The sequence below is a fragment of the Astyanax mexicanus genome, unplaced genomic scaffold (assembly GCF_023375975.1).
Source record: "Astyanax mexicanus isolate ESR-SI-001 unplaced genomic scaffold, AstMex3_surface scaffold_34, whole genome shotgun sequence".
Classification (NCBI taxonomy): Eukaryota; Metazoa; Chordata; class Actinopteri; order Characiformes; family Acestrorhamphidae; genus Astyanax; species Astyanax mexicanus.
The window spans coordinates 1,755,005-1,773,694 of NW_026040044.1; the positions used below are offsets into that span (position 1 = coordinate 1,755,005).

Here is an 18,690-nt window from a genome sequence, read left to right on the forward strand (position 1 = left end):
TGATGTATCAGAACCGAGTCGCTGCGCTTTCCTCCGAGTGCCCGGCTGCTCAGCAATGCTACAGCATCAGCATCAGCATCGGAGGAGGCGTGTGCTGGTCTTCACCCTCCTGGTGTGTTGGAGCATCACTAGTGATAGGGGGGAGTCCTAGTGAGTGGGTTGGGTAATTGGCCATGTAAATTGGGAAGAAAATGGAAAAAATTAGAGTTAAAAAAAAAAAAGTGGGGCGCCCCCTGCTGTTCGGCTGCAAAAAGCTGTGTAACCCCACCCATCCCCATAGGTTTCAATGGCAAAACAGAACAACTTTCAATCACGTTTTTTTCCAATATACTGTAATTCTACCTCCTTTATTTAAATGCAGCAGCTAGTGTAACCTCTGCTTATATTGTTAAATTTTTATATCCCCACAGAATTCGTTTTTTAAAACGTTATTCAGCTTTATTCAAAAAAGGTGTGGTTATTGTAAAAGGGCTGGTTATGGGCGGGACCAATAACAGACCGTCAGCTGCAGCCTGTGACCTCGAGGCAGCCCTCAGGGGCGGGGTTATTCAAATGAGTAGGCGGTCTCTCCACAGTCTTTCTCCCTCCTCTGGTCTCTACTGCGCAGACAGGATCGGCAACATGGAGGAAGATTTTAGCTTCATTTTTATTGAATGAATGTGAACAACGACACGGCGTCCATTTTTTTTACAGTCTCTGATTCGCGCTCAGTCAGCTAAGAATGGGTCTGATTGGTTGTGAAAATTGACTTCAGACTTTTGCAACACGATCTGCTTCTCGAGATGAATCAGAGGAAAGCAGAGAAAGACGTGGCTGAGTTAAAATAAGGTGCGTTTTATATTAAAATCAGCAGTTCTGCTCGCGCACTGAGAAAGAATCATTAATTAACTCATTAGGACTCCCCCATCACTAGTGATGCCCAAATACACCAGGAGGGTGAAGACTAGCACACGCCTCCTCCGATACATGTGAAGTCAGCCACCGCTTCTTTTCGAGCTGCTGCTGATGCTGTAGCATTACCGAGTAGCATCACAGCGCTAACGCTCGGAGGAAAGCACAGCGACTCGGTTCTGATACATCAGCTCACAGACGCCCTGTGCTGCAGACATCACCCTTTAGTGATGTGGGGACAGAGCGCCATCTACCCACCCGGAGGGAGCAGGGCCAATTGTGCTCCCTCTGAGCGCCGACAGCTTGATGGTAAAGCTGCATGAGCGGGGGTTCGAACCTGCGACCTTCCGCTCGCAGTGGCAGCGCTTTAGACCTCTGGACCACTCAGCACCCTCCAGGCTGAATTATCTACTGTTTTTCTCTGAACTCCGTGCTCCTCCGCTAATTTTAGTCCCGTCCGGACGCACATCTCTGAGTTTCGTCTCCTCGCCTTTAATAAAATAGATATTTTCTATTCTATTCTTTGGGCACACCACAGTTTCCACGGAGATCCACGTTAAAAACACAACAGCGAGTGGAAATGGAGGAGCTACTGAACGCTGTGATGTCATGTGACATCAAAAAAAGCCTAAAAACTCACTGATCCTCCTGTTTTTATAATTACAGTCTGGATGCAGAAGTAGAAGTGTGAAATATCTTTTACAGACGTCCCCCTAAAAAATTTCACACAGGACCTATTTTAGCTGTAACTGTTGATGTTGTTGTCAAGCTACTTTTGTGGAGGGTGGAGTGGGTGGATGCTGGTGTTTCAGGGAGTCTCCGTGTCTATGTTACCTTCTGGCTCTCTAACTTTAGGTAGGCTGTTTTATTAATTGCCCACCCATGATAAATATATTGATTTATTGGAAATTTACCCTCATCGTTCTTCAGTTTGTCCAGCTGCCCTTTCTCCATCAGAGCCTCGCTCTCCTTCACAAACGTGATCATTCCTCCAAACGGTGGAGCTAAAATCTCCTCTATAAACTCCTGAGAGAGATAAGATAAGATAAACCTTTATTAATCCCACAATGAGGAAATTTACAATGTTACAGCAGAGGAAATGACAGGAAAACAGATCAGGAAAAATATATATATAAACAAATAATAATAATAATATATATAATAATAATAATAATATATATGCACAAACCAAAAAAAACAACAACATACATAAACTTTAAATAGCTATAAAACACAGTGCAGGTAGAGGCAAAACAATAACATGGGCTTAAATAAAGCCTCTTAATAATATATATAAAAAAATCTATATTATAACAAACATAACAAAAGAAAAATCTAAATATATATAAATATATATAAATATATATATATATAAGATTACAGAAAATATTAAAATACTAAAAAATAAATACCAAAAAATACAGTATATATATATATATATATATATATAGAGAGAGAGAGAGAGAGGGAGAGAGAGAGAGAGAGAGAGAGAGAGAGAGAGAGAGAAAGAGAGAAAGAGAGAAAGAGAGAGAGAGAGAGAGAGAGAGAGAGAGAGAGAGAGAGAGAGAGAGAGAGAGAGAGGAGGTTTATCAGGTGAACTCCAGTGAGTCACAGTGTTGAATCACATCTTCAGATGATTCGGATCAGGGAAAATACTGAACTTCTGAAAGGAATTCTGTTCTGATTCATTCAGCAGTGATCTGAGGTTTAAGAATTTAGGGCGGAGTCCCGGCTGTGCTCTAAAACAACACTAACAGTGCAGTGTTTTTACTGTACACTAATATTAATAGTACGGGTTTAGCAGGTTAATACACATAAATATCAATTTACTAACCCGTTTAGTACTTACAGGAACAGCTGATGTGTTTCTGTGCAATCATTTTTATTTAATTTAAATAATACATTTTTTTTATTATTTTCCATTGTATAGTATCAGTCAAATTTTAGACACACCTCCTAAATGTAATGTTAATTACAGTTTAATATTAAAGAGATGAAAATGATTAAGGGACACATACTGAATTCTGTAGTAAAGAGTATAAAAGTGTTATTGCTCCACATTAATCTCCTGATCTAAACCTGATCAACTGAGATTAAGGTGATTTGAGGTGATTTAATTGGGATGAGCTGGAGCTTCACAGCAAAGTGAAGGAAAAGCAGCAGCTATTGTTCAGCACCTCCAGAAACTCCTTCATCTTCAAGACTCTGAGAAAACCATTCCAGGTGACTCTCCCTCATGAAGACACTGAGATTAAAATGCAGATCTGAACTCAAATATAAAGTAGAATCTAAAGAATAAACCTGATTCTGATTTATTATTAATAATAATTCAGCATGTGTTCCTGTAGAGCTTTAATATAGTCTTTAATATTACATTTACCATGTAAAAAAATCATAAAAAGAAAGAGAAAACACACTAAATAATAGGAAAACCTTTCATTGGTATTATATTTGATGAATATAATATTTTATATTTTGTATGTTTGTATATATGTTGCTATTTATTTTTCTAAAATTGTTCCAGAATAAATTAGTATCATATTTTACGGTACAAAACTGTAATTTCTCTCCTAAAAACTGTTTATTTAGTAAAGCGCTTCTACCACCTTAAAATAAGACTACCTTTATAAAGGATTTATAAATGGTTTGTAAATTAGATTATTACTTATTATTGATTAGGCTGTAAATGCCTTAAATACAATTGATAAGCATCAGATAAAACACATCAATTAAAAAAGCAACAGTGGCAACTTTGTCATTTAATTTATGGTAAATAGTTAAACATATTTATAAATATATTAATATGGCAGGTTTAATGCTGATTGGTGGTTTAATGGGTTTTAAAATATTTGCAACCTAATTATTAACCATTAATAAGCCCTTTATAAAGTTAGTCTTACTTTAAAGTGTTACCAGCTTCTGTTTATTTACAGTAAGCTTAGATTTCCAGATTTCCACTAAGGCTGGGTGCAGCAGCATTAGCATTAGCAGCTAACCGCAGCAGCTAGCGTTAGCCGTGGATGGCGCTAGTAAAAACTGTCTGATAGACCTACACTGAGGAACCCTGAGTGTTTGTTCCACGTAGCTTATTTTAACTCAGTAAACACGCAGACTACAGTCTGATATACTCACCTCTGAACAGCGAAAGAGCTAGCACTGTGGTTAGCGGCTAATGCTAATGCTAATGCCCTAAATTAAGCTGCATGGTGCACGATTAACGGTTCATATATTGATCACTAAAATAGTGCATTTAGTAATAAAATTTCTGTTCTGAATCGATTTGAGCTGATTAAATGTTTGTAAATCACTATTATGATTAATTTCCCAGAATTCCTGGTTCTGTTTACCTGTGTTCTGGCCAGGAGAAGCTGCTGAAATCCTTCAACTTCTTTACTGTCATCAGCTGCTCTCTCCTACAATAGAACACAATATATACCACAACATATCATCAGACCACGCCCACTCATACAGAGCCACCAATCACATAGCTTCACATACATGATATACATGTTTAATTCTGCATATTTCTTTCACTTCCGTTTCCGCTAAACTGAACAGGTTTTGAGTTTGTAATTAAAAGATAGATATGAGAGGATAAAACAGACTTTTAATTTTATTTTTTTTATATTTTTAACATCTTGATCTATTCATGTACTTAAAAATTGGCAAACATTAATTGAACCCATTCATTTAGCAGTTAGAAAATCATACTAAAACATGAGATTAACAGGTGGTTGCGTAAGTGGGTCTTGTAAGATTGTTAGATTGTTAAAACAGTTTATAGGTCTAAACGTCAAACATGGTGGAGGTAGTATCAGTTCTTACATTTATCTGAAATTGTTCCAGATTTTTGTTTTTGAAGCGGCACTTTAGGGACAGCAGGACAAATACCACATAAAATTAGAAACAAATAAAAAATATTTAACTTTCTTAAAATGTGACCTCATAGTGTCAATCTAACGGTAAAATATGTGTACATTTTTTGCATTGTACATTTAAATTGGCATACATTTTTAAAAAGTAATATTTTTTAAAAGTGTATTATAGTTATTCATTACTCATTTTGTCTAGTATTTTTCCTACGGTCCATAAAAATGCCACAATGAGTGTGGCAGGATTATGCCTCAATCTCAGTCAAATATAAAATATAAAAATTTCAGTACAAATTTTGGGGCTGTGAAATATTTTTAAACCATAAAAAAGCACTGAACAGTAAAACAATTTAAAACATCCTGTGGTAAATAAAAAAGTTATTATTTCTTTTTTGTTTTTATTTATTTACTTGGACTGGTTTATAACTATGTGCAATAGTTAATGTGCAATGTGCAGATTCCTCTAAAAACTAAATCGTTTCAAAAACTCTATACTCTATACCTAAAATACTTAATATTTAGGTATTCAAAAGAGATATTTCTCAAAAACTCAGCTTAGACACACGTTTAATATCAATTTACAATATATTATTATTAAAGGCAATTAGAGTAATATATTACAGTATTAAAATCAGCCACAATGCCTTTTTTCTCCATTTTACAAATAAATTACATTTAGTGTGTATTAAAATTATCCTTGAAGCTACAGTATTAATATATTTAAACATGGCTCCTCAAGTTTTTTTGCACCTCATATCCAGAGTTTTAGGGAGTTTAATCACTTTTATCACACCAGAATAAATAATTTTGTACTCAGGACTGATTCTGGGCTCGTTAGGGGGATGAGAGGAACTTTTCTCTGAGCTGTAGATCAATTACGTAACTCCATTCGTCTCTTTTTTTAAGTGAATAATTGTCGTTTGCTACTGTTTTTCTATTTTACTTGGTTAAAAAACACTCATACGGTGAGGAACAGCAACAGGAGCTCCTCAGATAAAGTGCTGTTCTTACGTTTCTCCAGGCAGGACAGAATGTGTTATCTTGTTATGCTAACTGACTAATCTTAAAGATCTCCAGGGTGAGATTTGTCCACAACGATTGTTTGGGTTGTACAGATCCTCAGGTTGTGGATAGAGAGCACGCAATTATTATATATATATTTTTTTTATTAATTAAGTTTTTATACTTGTGTATACTTGTGTTCGCCTACTTTTTTTGTGCACCTCGTATCCAGAGTTTTAGGGAGTTTTATCACTTTTATTGCACCAGAATAAATTATACTGTACCCAGGACTGTTTCTGGGCTTGTCTGGGGGACGAGAAGAACTTTTCTTCAAGTTATATATATATATATATATCACATTACATTACATTACATTACATTACATTTGGCAGACGCTTTTGTCCAAAGCGACTTACAATAGTCAAGTACAATGTAAAATAAGTTTAAAGGTAAAACATCTTTGGATAGGGATAAAAGGAGGACAAAGGGGAATAATAGGATAGAGGAGTGAAGGAGGGGAAGAAGGAAATGAGGTTAGAAGTAGTTAGTGTGTTAGAGGTGTTAGGAGAGTAAGTGCTCTTTGAAGAGCTCTGTCTTCAGGAGTTTATTAAAGATAGTGAGAGATTCTCCTGATCTGGTAGTAGAAGGTAGTTAGTTAGAGGTGTTAGGAGAGTAAGTGCTCTTTGAAGAGCTCTGTCTTCAGGAGTTTATTAAAGATAGTGAGAGATTCTCCTGATCTGGTAGTGGAAGGTAGTTAGTTAGAGGTGTTAGGAGAGTAAGAGCTCTTTGAAGAGCTCTGTCTTCAGGAGTTTATTAAAGATAGTGAGAGATTCTCCTGATCTGGTAGTAGAAGGTAGTTAGTTAGAGGTGTTAGGAGAGTAAGTGCTCTTTGAAGAGCTCTGTCTTCAGGAGTTTATTAAAGATAGTGAGAGATTCTCCTGATCTGGTAGTAGAAGGTAGTTAGTTAGAGGTGTTAGGAGAGTAAGTGCTCTTTGAAGAGCTCTGTCTTCAGGAGTTTATTAAAGATAGCGAGAGATTCTCCTGATCTGGTAGTAGAAGGTAGTTTGTTCCACCATTGGGAACTCTGTATGAGAACAGTCTGGATTGCTTTGTGTGAATGTTTGTTTGGTAAAGCGAGGCGACGTTCATTGGAGGAGCGCAGCGGCCGGGAGGTAGCGTAAGCCTTCAGGAGCGAGTGCAGGTAGGAAGGAGCTGTTCTGTATCACCTTGTAGGCGATTGTAAGAGCTTTGAATTTGATGCGAGCATCAACTGGTAGCCAATGGAGCTCAATGAGCAGCGGGGTGACATGTGCCCGTTTTGGCTGGTTGAAGACCAGACGTGCTGCTGCGTTCTGGATCATCTGGAGTGGTTTTACTACACAGGCCGGGAGGCCAGTTAGCAGGGCATTGCAGTAGTCGAGGCGTGAGATGACGACCGCTTGCACCAGGAGTTGGGTGGCCTGTTGCGTCAAGAACGGTCTAATTTTTCGGATGTTATAGAGCGCAAAGCGGCAGGACCGAGCAACTGAGGCCACATGGTGCGTGAAGGAGAGTTGGTCATCAACCAGAACACCCAGGTTCCTAGCAACCTTTGTCGGTGAGAGAGAGAGAGAGTCGATGCTTATAGAGAAGTTGTGTTGAAAAGATGGTTTTGCTGGTATAACCAGAAGTTCATTCTTTGAGAGATTTAATTGAAGGTGATGCTCCTTCATCCATGAGGATATGTCAGAGAGACACTGCGATATCCGTGCAGAGATTGAGTGATCTTCAGGTGAGAACGACAGGTATAGCTGGGTGTCATCAGCAAAGCAATGGTAGGAAAATCCGTGTGAGCGGATAACCTGACCAAGAGAGGTGGTGTATATGGAGAAGAGAAGGGGTCCCAGTACCGAACCTTGGGGAACCCCAGTGGATAAGGAGCGGGCTGAGGACAGCTGTCCTTGCCACGACACCTTGAACGAGCGCCCAGTGAGGTACGATCTGAACCATGACAGCACATTGTCTGCGATCCCCATGTTCGAAAGTATAGTTAGCAGGAAGTCATGGTTGACAGTGTCGAAGGCGGCCGAGAGGTCCAGCAGAATGAGCACTGAGGACTCACCTGCAGCTCTAGCAGTTTTCAACGCTTCAGTCACAGACAACAGAGCCGTCTCGGTAGAGTGTCCTTTTTTGAAACCAGATTGGTTCTGGTCCAGAAGTTCATTCTGGGAGAGGAAGCCAGAGACCTGATTTAAAACAGCTCTTTCTAGTGTTTTAGAGAGAAAGGGTAGCAGTGAGACCGGTCTGTAGTTGTCAGGGCGGGGTTGAGAGAAGGCAGAGAGTGTCAGTGGCATCATTTACATTGAGTGATGAAAATGAGCCTGGTGGAGGCATATTGTCAGTCACCAGCGAGGAGAACTGGTCTGCTGAGAGATCTCGAAGACTTCGGCGGAACGAGACCGTAGTAGGAGTAGCTGTGGGTTTATTTGAAATATGAACATTGAGTTTCATAAAGTAGTGGTCTGAGACGTGCAAAGGAGTGACAGTTAGAGAGTCGGTGTCACAGTTACGAGTGAAGATCAGGTCTAGATGTTTGCCAGCTTTATGTGTTGGAGGGCTGGGGACCTGCTCCAGTTCGAAAGACTGCATGAGGGATAGGAAGTCTGTGAAGCTGGTACTGTCATGGTGGATGTTCATATCCCCTAGGATGAGCATGGGACAATCTTGCTCAGGGATAGAAGACAGTAGCATGTCAAGTTCATGTGTGAACTCGCCCATTTGTCCAGGAGGACGGTAGATAACAATAATGGCAAGTTTTGCTGGAGTATTAACCAGTGTGGCATGATACTCAAATGTATTGAATGTGTTTGCCGGTAATAGTGGAGTATGTTTTAAGCCATTAGCGATTAATAGGCCCGTTCCACCTCCTCGTCCAGAGAGACGAGAAGTGTGGGAGAAGGAATAATAATTGGAAAGAGCCGCCGGAGTAGCAGTATTTTCAGGTTTGATCCAAGTTTCAGTCAGTGCCAGCAGTTGTAATTACTGATGATTCGCATAAGAGGCGATAAAGTCTGCTTTATTAACAGCCGACTGGCAGTTCCATAGCCCAACAGAGGTAGTAGTGGGCGTGGTTTGTTTTAGTGGACGCAGGTTAGTATGGTCCTGGCGCCTGTTTGTGTTTTTACGCCTTCTGTGCGTGCCGGAAATAACTGAGATGTGTTGGGAGCACATTTTAGGAGGCAGTGGGACGGGCTGCCTTGTCGGTGGCCTTGCTCGGTGGACTCGCGCAGGTAGACTCGCAGGTCTTTACCCGCGTTGGTCTTCACACGAGAGGGTCTCAACAGCTGACGCCTTCGGCTGACGCCTCGGCGAGTGTGAGTGATGTAATAGGATTCTAGATTGCGCACAGCTGCGGGCGATATAGGAAATCAGCGCCACCAGACTGTCTTTTAAAGCCGTGAGTAACGCCCCCGAGGTCCGCAAACAGAGAAAGTGTGAAAGAGGGGGTTTGCCACGCCCCGCTCAAGTGAGAATCGCCCAACCTTGTCCGAAAAAAGCGCGCTGAAAAGCGCGTTTGCTGTTGCTGCTACAGCGTATCTGAAGTGAAAGTAAAGTAAAAAAGTAAAAGAGCAGTCTGGTGTAGCTTGAAGTTCCTGCTAGCCCTGCTAGTGTGCCCTTGTCTTATAGAAACATATATATATATATATATATATATATATATATATATATATATATATATATATATATATATATATATAGTTCTATATAGTTATAGTTACTATATATAGTTATATATAATTCTGAGAAAATAATTGCTGTTTGCTGTTGTTTTTCCTATTTTACTCGGTTAAAAAAACTATTATACTAATATTGTGCGGAACAGCAGCAGGAGCTCCTCAGATAAAGTGCTGTTCTTATGTTTCTCCAGGCAGAACAGAAAGCTTGTTATGCTAACTGGCTAGCATTAGCATTATACTTGTGTTCGCCTACATATTTTTCCACTGTTTAAAACATATAAACATATAAAGTGCTTTCTTTAGAGGGAACCGTTCACACAGTGATCAATAACTCCTAATTAATAATTCAGATCATTAATAAAGTGAGATAGAGTTTGAGTTTCTCACCATCAGCACCCCCAGCATCATATCGTAGTTGTTGATGAGGAAGATCAGCTGATCTTTTCTGGAGGGAAACTCAGCCGCCATCTTCAGCACGAAGTTCTCCACCTCGATCTGAGACAGGAAATGATGTAATAATATTTAATATCAGGACATGATTTCATCAGTTATTAAAACCCTGCTCTGATTGGTTAATGCCGGTACCTGGAGCTGACCCAGCAGGGCGTTGGTTCTCTCGTTGGGGAAGGTCTGGTTTATACTCACTATAGCGGAGGAGAATTCAGCGTAGCGCCGGGTGATCTGCAGAAATAAAAACATGTATTAAATAAATCTCATATCACCTTTATTTAGTGATCTATAAGCGAACCGTTAACCGTGCAGCTTGATTTAGGGCGTGTCTGAGTGTCTTTGCTATCGTAACGACGGGAAAAGTACACCTTGTGCAGTAGGGCTGCAGCGATTAGTCGATATAATCGACAATGTCCATTATTCAAATTTGTCGACTAGAAATTTCATTGTGAATTAATCGTTAATTTGTAACAGTACCGCATTACACTAAAGCTCACACAGTCTCCAAAATCAGATCAAACCTGACTGATTACATATTTAATCACTTAATATTGTAATTTCCACGTTTAAACAGCGTTCAGATATTTAAATGCCATTTAAATCTCAAATTCAGCTGTTTTTCTATCGTTTCTATTGCTAATCGAAAAAATAATCATGCACTTTATTGGAAACTTGAGCTCACTGGACATTAGATGAGTGCAATATTGTATCATACATAATAATATTATTAAAAATTAAGTTTTTTTTATAATTGAAAACAAGAATATTCTCTATATTTACTCTTAAATATTTCTTTATAGTTTTTATGCACGCACAAACATGCTGTGCTTTAGTGATTTAGTGGTTGATTTCTGTTGCTACATTAGTTTATTTTGTCATAAATGGTGCTCTTATTATATTACATTATATTCAATAATAAATAATCAGCAGAAGTAATCGTTGAATAATCGACTAATCGAATAAATAATCGTCAGATTAGTTGACTACCAAAATAATCATCATTAGTTGCAGCTCTAAATGTACAAAGGAAAAGTCCTGTACTAATTCTCTTAATTAATCATGGGTGTGGTTAATTTTGGGCGTAACGTGAAATAAACCAATCAGAGTGTCTCTTGCTCATCATTCTCTTTAAGAGTAGATCAGCTGAGCTCTGTCTTTGGTGGATTGCTATTGTAACGGTGCAGCTACCTGGACGTGTAAAGTACTGTAAAGTAAACATACTGATTTAAACAGAAAGAATTCTAAAGCTTTAAACTAAAAAATCATGTTTGTTTTAAGCTTATAGAGTTTATACTGGATTTTGTAAACATTTTTTAGTTTGTTCATAAAAAAAAAAGATGCCTTTTTAGAGGACACTAGCCGTGTGCCGTATCGTATCGTACGCAATAATATCGCCAGCATTTTTAACTATGATATTATAACCTGAAATATGATGCCATATCACCCACCCCTAATTATCCCATCAAGGTTCTACTTTTATACTGTTTTTATCAAAAGAAAAATTCACACTGTTCTCATTTCCCATTATATATCTACTAGAGACAGATTATATCTGTCCAGTATCATTTATTTTACTTTAATCCTGGATAAATATGGAGATATTTAGAGTGTATTATTATTATCATCATAATATTCTGGATCATTGACTTCTTTTACAAATCTGATAAAATTCTTGTATCGTTTAATATCTTAGTTAGCCGTATCATATTGCGTGCAATAATAAAATTCAAATTTTTTTTTTTAATTCAGTGTTTTGTCATTTCGCCCAAAGTATCGTTATCGTTAAAAAAACATGAAATATCGTGATATTATTTTAGAGCCATATTGCCCACCCCTAGAGGACATTAATTTATTATTTACTTTGTGATAAAATGCCATGTTTTGATATTGAAGTTCCAATAATAATGTATAAAAATGTATAATAAAAATTTAATTGCCAAAATATCGAATCGGGAGTCAATATCGGCACTAGAGCCGGACGATATCGAGGATAATATGAACCTAAAATAATATCACAATATTTCAGAGTACTTTTGCGAAAATGATACACTTGGCGATGAAACACAAGACTGACATCTTTATTAATATTAAAGTAAATATTATTATTTTAAATAGCATTATTTTTATTATTATTAAACACAATTTATACATTTAGCAGAAAATCTATAAATGTTTGTTTCATAAACAGTAACAGTAAGACTCTTATTTTGCATAAAAGAATAATAGCATCTCAGATTGGTCCAGCAGACTAAGCGCTGCCACTATGATCAGGAGATCACTGGTTCGAATCCCGTTCATGTAGCTTAACTAGGCATCAGCTGCTGGAGCCCTGAGAGAGCACAGTTGGTCTTGCTCTCTCTGGATGAGTAGAGTAGATGACGCTCTTTAATAATAACAATAATACTAACAGCATGACAAAATGAAAAATAATAAAAGAAAATCTATCAAAAATATAAAATATAGCATATTTACCGCATATAAACTGTAAGGAAACTATTAAACAGTAAATACAGTAAATAGCAAAACATAATAGATTGGGCTCAATCTAATATTACAATAACACAGTATTGATTTTTTTTTTTATTGTGTCTGATTTTTTTACGATATTAATGTGTACGATGCGATACAGCTTATGTCTAATCGATAGGCACTAGACATCCCTAGTGTGTGTATGTGTAGTGTGTGTGTGTGTATGTATTCATACGTAGTGAGGTCTGGTATCCAGTACTCCCAGTTTCTGAGGGTCGGTGTTTCTGATGCTCTGAATGTTCATCTCCAGAATCAGCTCAAACCTTGGCCACAACATCTCCAACACCGCCTCCCAGTACCTACACACACACACACACACACACACACCAGGAGTAAAGCAGCATAAAGTTATCCAAAAGCAGTGTGTAAGACTGGTGGAGGAGAACATGATGCCAAGATGCATGAAAAAACTGCAGTTTATAGAATCATTTTACTCAAATATAAACCTATAAATAGCAAAATCAGAGAAACTGATCTCTTCATTTTTACAGAGCTGTAAATATAATATAAATATAATATAAATATAATATAAAGAGTGTGTTACTTGTCGAGGGCGGGGATGTTCCTCTTGGCTGTAATGGCTTTGAAGCGGAGGATGATGTGAATACAGAGGAACACAGCGATGCTGTCGTAACAGTCCGACACGTACGCAGACATGTTCTTCTACACAGAGATCAATAAAACACACATTACATTACATATCATCATTAACTATATTCACTACATATACATATATATATATATATATATATATATATATATATATATATATATATATATATATATATATATATATGTATATTGTGCACAGAACAGAAAACACTTTCAACATCAAACATCATCTACATGATTAAACACTGGATCTATATTATCCTGTATTAACAGCGCCACCTACTGGTGTTTTAGTAGCAACAGAAGAGTTATTTTCTTCCAGTAACTGGCCACTTTATTGGAAACTTGAGCTCACTGGACATTAGATGTGTGCAATATCGTATCATACATAATTATATTATTAAAATTCTGATTTTATATTATTAAAAACAAGAATATTCTCTATATTTACTCTTAAATATTTGTTTATAGTTTTTATACACGCACAAACATGCTGTGCTTTAGTGATTTAGTGGTTGATTTCTGCTGCTACATTATTTTATTTTGTCATAAATGGTGCTCTTATTATATTACATTATATTACATAATAAATAAATAAATAATCAGCTCTGCCTGCGATCTCCAGCCTCCGGACTACACTACCCAGAATGCACCACACATCGACATCACTCCCACACCTTTCTCCAGAGCACTAATTAGTCTTATGCTGTTCATTCACTACACGACTTTGAAAGAAACTAGATTCTTTCTGAGATTATTTCCCATCATGCTTCTGGAGTTTACATAAAATACAATGCTAGAATCTGGAGAGTCCTGACATTTAAAACGAGGCATTAATAACTTAAAAAGTGCACAAGAAGCTTATTAAAAAACACTGTTTACATCCTATAAACACTACTAGCTTCAGCTCCGAGCGCCGCCGTCACTGTACTGATAATGACATAGACATATATAGACATAGACTCCACATAGCATAGCAGCCGGCGCCAAGCAAGGAGGTGTGGAGCTACTTTGAGCTGGATAACGGTGTAAAAAGTGGTTTATCAGGGTAAATTACGTACCAGGAACATGCTGAGGGTCTTCCCCATCACACTGTTGAACAGATCCAGCGCTGAATTTCCCGCCACCATGAAGAAATCAGACAGGAAGAGGAACTCCCTGCAGCCGTTATCCAGCAGAGCGTAGTGCTGACTGCGGAACAGGGTCTCATACGGGAACTGCACACACACACACACACACACGAAATCACTCATTAATCAATTAATTCATCAATTAATCCATTAGTTAATTAACTTATTTAAATAATTACTTCATTATTTCCAGCCAAAACTTACTGAAGGTGGTTCCTGACATACTGAACAATACTTACAAGGCCTCAATCCGACCCAGATATCAAATATACTCCTTTTATTTATCTGACTGTTTAAACACTGTTTTAAAGAACAGCAGCAAATTAATAATAAATAAAAATAAAATAATTGCAATTAATCACAGAATACTGTTTAAATGTTTTAATCGACTGAAACCAGTAAATATATTATGTTACTATAATATTATATTATATTATATTTATTTATTAAAGGTCACAGAAAATCACAATCTGATCACATGATCACATGATCACATGACTACCACACATACCTTGTTTATGAACAACACACACACACCTATATTTGGTAAATCCCAGGTATTGATCACGAGTAAACAAATCACACAGTGACTCACACTGACACCATGTGACCAAACAGGAAAGTACAGGTAAATACACGTGGTCATGACTGGTGTGTGTGTGTGTGTGTGTGTGTGTGTGTGTGTGTGTGTGTGTGTGTCAGTGTTTTGGGTTTTCATTGGGTTTTTCTGGGTTTTTCATTGGCTGTAAACTATATTCAATCAACAATCAAATAAATGAAATCTTAAAATAGATCATTCAAAGCTTCACATTTTAAACTGAATCACTGAAATAAAGCAACTTTTCAATTATATTCTACTATATATATATATACACATATATTATACTATGTGTTGACCTGTTGATGTATTTCTTTTATTTTATTTATTCTTCCCTTTTGTTATTCTTATTTAGTTTATTATTTGTTTTATTTATTACTCCTTATTTCATATATATTTGTTCCATAATTTTATTTATATATTTTGTTATTTTTAAATAGTTTTATTTTGTATTAGTTATTTTTATTACTATTACTATTATTTTTATTATTACTTTGTGAAAGTTTTAGCTTAAATTTAACTTTTTTTTACAGTAATCTTATCTTTTTTCTTTTAATTTATCAATTAAACCAAGTTTTTATTATTATTATTATTATTATTATTATTATTATTATTATTTTATTTATTTATTTATTTATTTATCACACACTGCTTCATTCAGTCGGGCCCGGCTGTTATCCGATCTTCTCTTAGTACCAGTTTTACTTAATCTCATTTATTCTTAACTTTTATATATATATATATATATATTTTTTTTTCTAGTTTTAGAGTTTTGTATTATTGCTATAATTATAATTATTGCTACAAAAATAATTTAATATAATTATTGCATTATTTTTTATTACTTTCTTTTATTGCTATTGCTATTTTTTGGTTGTTATTATTATTATTTTATTTTATTTTAATTTCTTATCAATTAAACCAAGTTTTAAGTATTATTATTATTATATTTAAATTTTTTGATCACACACTGCTTGGTTCAGTAGGCACGGGTTGTTATCCGTTACTCACCCGGCTGTCCCCCCGCTGGGCGGCGTGGGGGATGAGGATGGGACCCTCCAGCTCGGCGGGGCTCAGTACCGCCCCCCGCTGTCCCAGAGTGAAGATAGTGTTCCTGCTCTTCAGAGACGGTTTAGAGAAGAACCCTGCTCTGCAGTTAAAGATCACAACCAGAACCAGACCACACTGCAGACCATAATATCCTATATATACCACAATCATCAATTATACATATATATTATAATCTACATCTATATTCACTCAGCGCAGGGTAGACAGTGTTCCTGCTCTTCAGAGACGGTTTAGAGAAGAACCCTGCTCTGCAGTTAAAGATCACAACCAGTACCAGACCACACTGCAGCATCATCAATTAAACATATATATAATAATCTACATCTATATTCACTCAGCGCAGGGTAGACAGTGTTCCTGCTCTTCAGAGACGGTTTAGAGAAGAACCCTGCTCTGCAGTTAAAGATCACAACCAGAACCAGACCACACTGCAGACCATAATACCCTTTATATACCACAATCATCAATTAAACATATATATAATAATCTACATCTATATTCACTCAGTGCAGGGTAGACAGTGTTCCTGCTCTTCAGAGAGGGTTTAGAGAAGAACCCTGCTCTGCAGTTAAAGAACCAGTACTCTCAACAGACCATAATACCCTTTATATACCACAATCATCAATTATACATATATATATATATCTATATTCACTCAGCGCAGGGAAGGATATCTTTCTTGGCCGTGTCCTCCACCCCCATCAGATCATCCTTATCTGCTACGTCTTCATACTGAAAAAAAAAGAGCAATCAATGCAGTGTTACCATATACAGCTCTTACAAAATAAGAGCACTTCAGTTTCTGAATCAGTTTCTCTGATTTTGCTATTTATAGGTTTATATTTGAGTAAAATGAACATTGTTGTTTTATTCTATAAACTACAGACAACATTTCTCCCAAATTCCTAATAAAAGTTCAGAAATCAATATTTGGTGGAATAACCCTGGTTGGTTTTTAATCACAGTTTTTTATTTCATGCATCTTGGCATCATGTTCTCCTCCTCCACCAGTCTTACACACTGCTTTTGGATAACTTTATGCTGCTTTACTCCTGGTGCAAAAATTCAAGCAGTTCAGTTTGGTGGTTTGATGGTTTGTGATCATCCATCTTCCTCTTGATTATATTCCAGAGGTTTTCAATTTGGTAAAATTAAAGAAACTCAACATTTTTAAGTGAAATCTTATTTTTTTCCAAAGCTGTACAGTAGCTTGCAAAAGTATACACACCCCTTGAACTTTTTCAAGGGGTGTGAACATTTCTTCACCATACATCCACAAGCTTAAATGTATTTTATTGAGATTTTAAGTGATATACAAACAAAGCAGCACATACATGCGAAGTGAAACAAAAATGATACATGGTTTTTACAATTTCTATCAAATAAAAATCTGAAAAGTGTGACGTGCAAAAATATTCAACCCCCTTTACTCTGAAACCTCACAATCTCAGTCTCTAGATGATCAAAGCTGTAATTGCAGTGAAAGGTGACACAACTAAGTACTGATATAGGGGGTTGAATACTTTTGCACATCACTGTATTCAGATATGGGTAAATAAATGATGCCCAAAACGTTCCTCACCTGAACTTTGAGGAGTCTGCTGCTGTAGGATTTGAAGTAGCTGAAGTAGATCTTACTCATGGTGTCCACATACTCGTCTCTGATCTCCTTGGCTACTGTCCTTTCATTCGCCAGCAGGAACTGGTAGAAGAACCTGCAGGTAACAGAGCAACAGATACAGCCTGATTGTTATTGGATCACTGTGAAACATTCTCGTTTTCAATGGAAAGAAACGTTCCTAAACGAGTTAGGAAATATCGTAATTAAACAGGACATGGATGAAACTGGCACCAATCAGTCCACAAGAATGTGCATGGTGTTGCAAAACCTTGTGGAAGATTTTATTTTTACAAGGTCCTTTTCAATCTATATACATGTCCTATTTTACCACCTTCAAAGTATCTCCAGACCATCATGCTTCATGCATCCACCTCCACCATGCTTCACAGATTGCATCAAGCATTGATCATACATCTTTTTTTGTTCCTGTGCTTCATAAATGTTCTTTTGTTTGATCTAAAGACCCGAAACTTGGGTTAATCTGTCCACAAAAGCAATCTACCAGTTTTCCAATAAAGTCTTTTTCTTTAAGCCAGTGTGATATATGGCTTTTTCTTGGTAATTCTGCCATGAAATTGGTGTTTTATAGGATCCATTTACTCAATTATCAAACTGTGAGACATCTTTCTCTCAAACTGTAAGCTCATATTTATATCATATGTATGTATTTTATTATCTATTTTATATTTTATTCTCACTTAATTTATTTTATCTTACAAAATAATTGCACTTTGGGTGGAACTAGACTGTGAGAATACAATTCCGTTCCACCTCATATACCAAATGTAATGCTAATGACAATAAAGTCTCCTTGAATCCCCGAATCCTAAGATATTTATCTTTTTGCACAGTTGTGCATCGGGGTCTACCACTCCTATTTCTTTCTTTGTTAAAGCCAGTTTGTGCTGCTCTCTGGAGGGAGATATTTTCAGTTACTTTGCACATATATCATATTACGTAACCTTTCATTTTGATAAAACAACAATATATTGATATAAAATAGTTACTTTTGATCCTGTACCTGTATTTCAGCAGTGTGTTCTGGGGGATTTGGTAGTTGGTCATGGGCTTTCTGAAGGAGTAGATCTTCTGCAGGATGAACTCACGGATCTTACTGACAGCCTGCAAATCAAACACATATATTAAAAGTAAATTAAAATAACTGAGTGTGTTCTGAGTGTGTTTTCATGCCAATTAC

The 18,690-nt window shown here is 36.7% G+C and overlaps 1 protein-coding gene across 1 annotated transcript in view; it reads right to left on the reverse strand.

The window, feature by feature from the left end:
* Nucleotides 1–18,690, reverse strand: part of LOC125780517 (vacuolar protein sorting-associated protein 52 homolog) — a 69,974-nt gene that overhangs the window by 2,895 nt on the left and 48,389 nt on the right. Inside the window, exons 8-18 of the mRNA XM_049473173.1 lie at nt 18,514–18,614; nt 17,454–17,586; nt 16,546–16,603; nt 15,812–15,945; nt 14,134–14,289; nt 13,005–13,123; nt 12,636–12,759; nt 10,067–10,162; nt 9,869–9,976; nt 4,239–4,304; nt 1,806–1,917 (exon numbers count right to left, since the gene is read on the reverse strand). Coding sequence (XP_049329130.1) covers nt 1,806–1,917; nt 4,239–4,304; nt 9,869–9,976; nt 10,067–10,162; nt 12,636–12,759; nt 13,005–13,123; nt 14,134–14,289; nt 15,812–15,945; nt 16,546–16,603; nt 17,454–17,586; nt 18,514–18,614 — 1,207 coding nt within the window. The remainder of the gene's footprint in view (nt 1–1,805; nt 1,918–4,238; nt 4,305–9,868; nt 9,977–10,066; nt 10,163–12,635; nt 12,760–13,004; nt 13,124–14,133; nt 14,290–15,811; nt 15,946–16,545; nt 16,604–17,453; nt 17,587–18,513; nt 18,615–18,690) is intronic.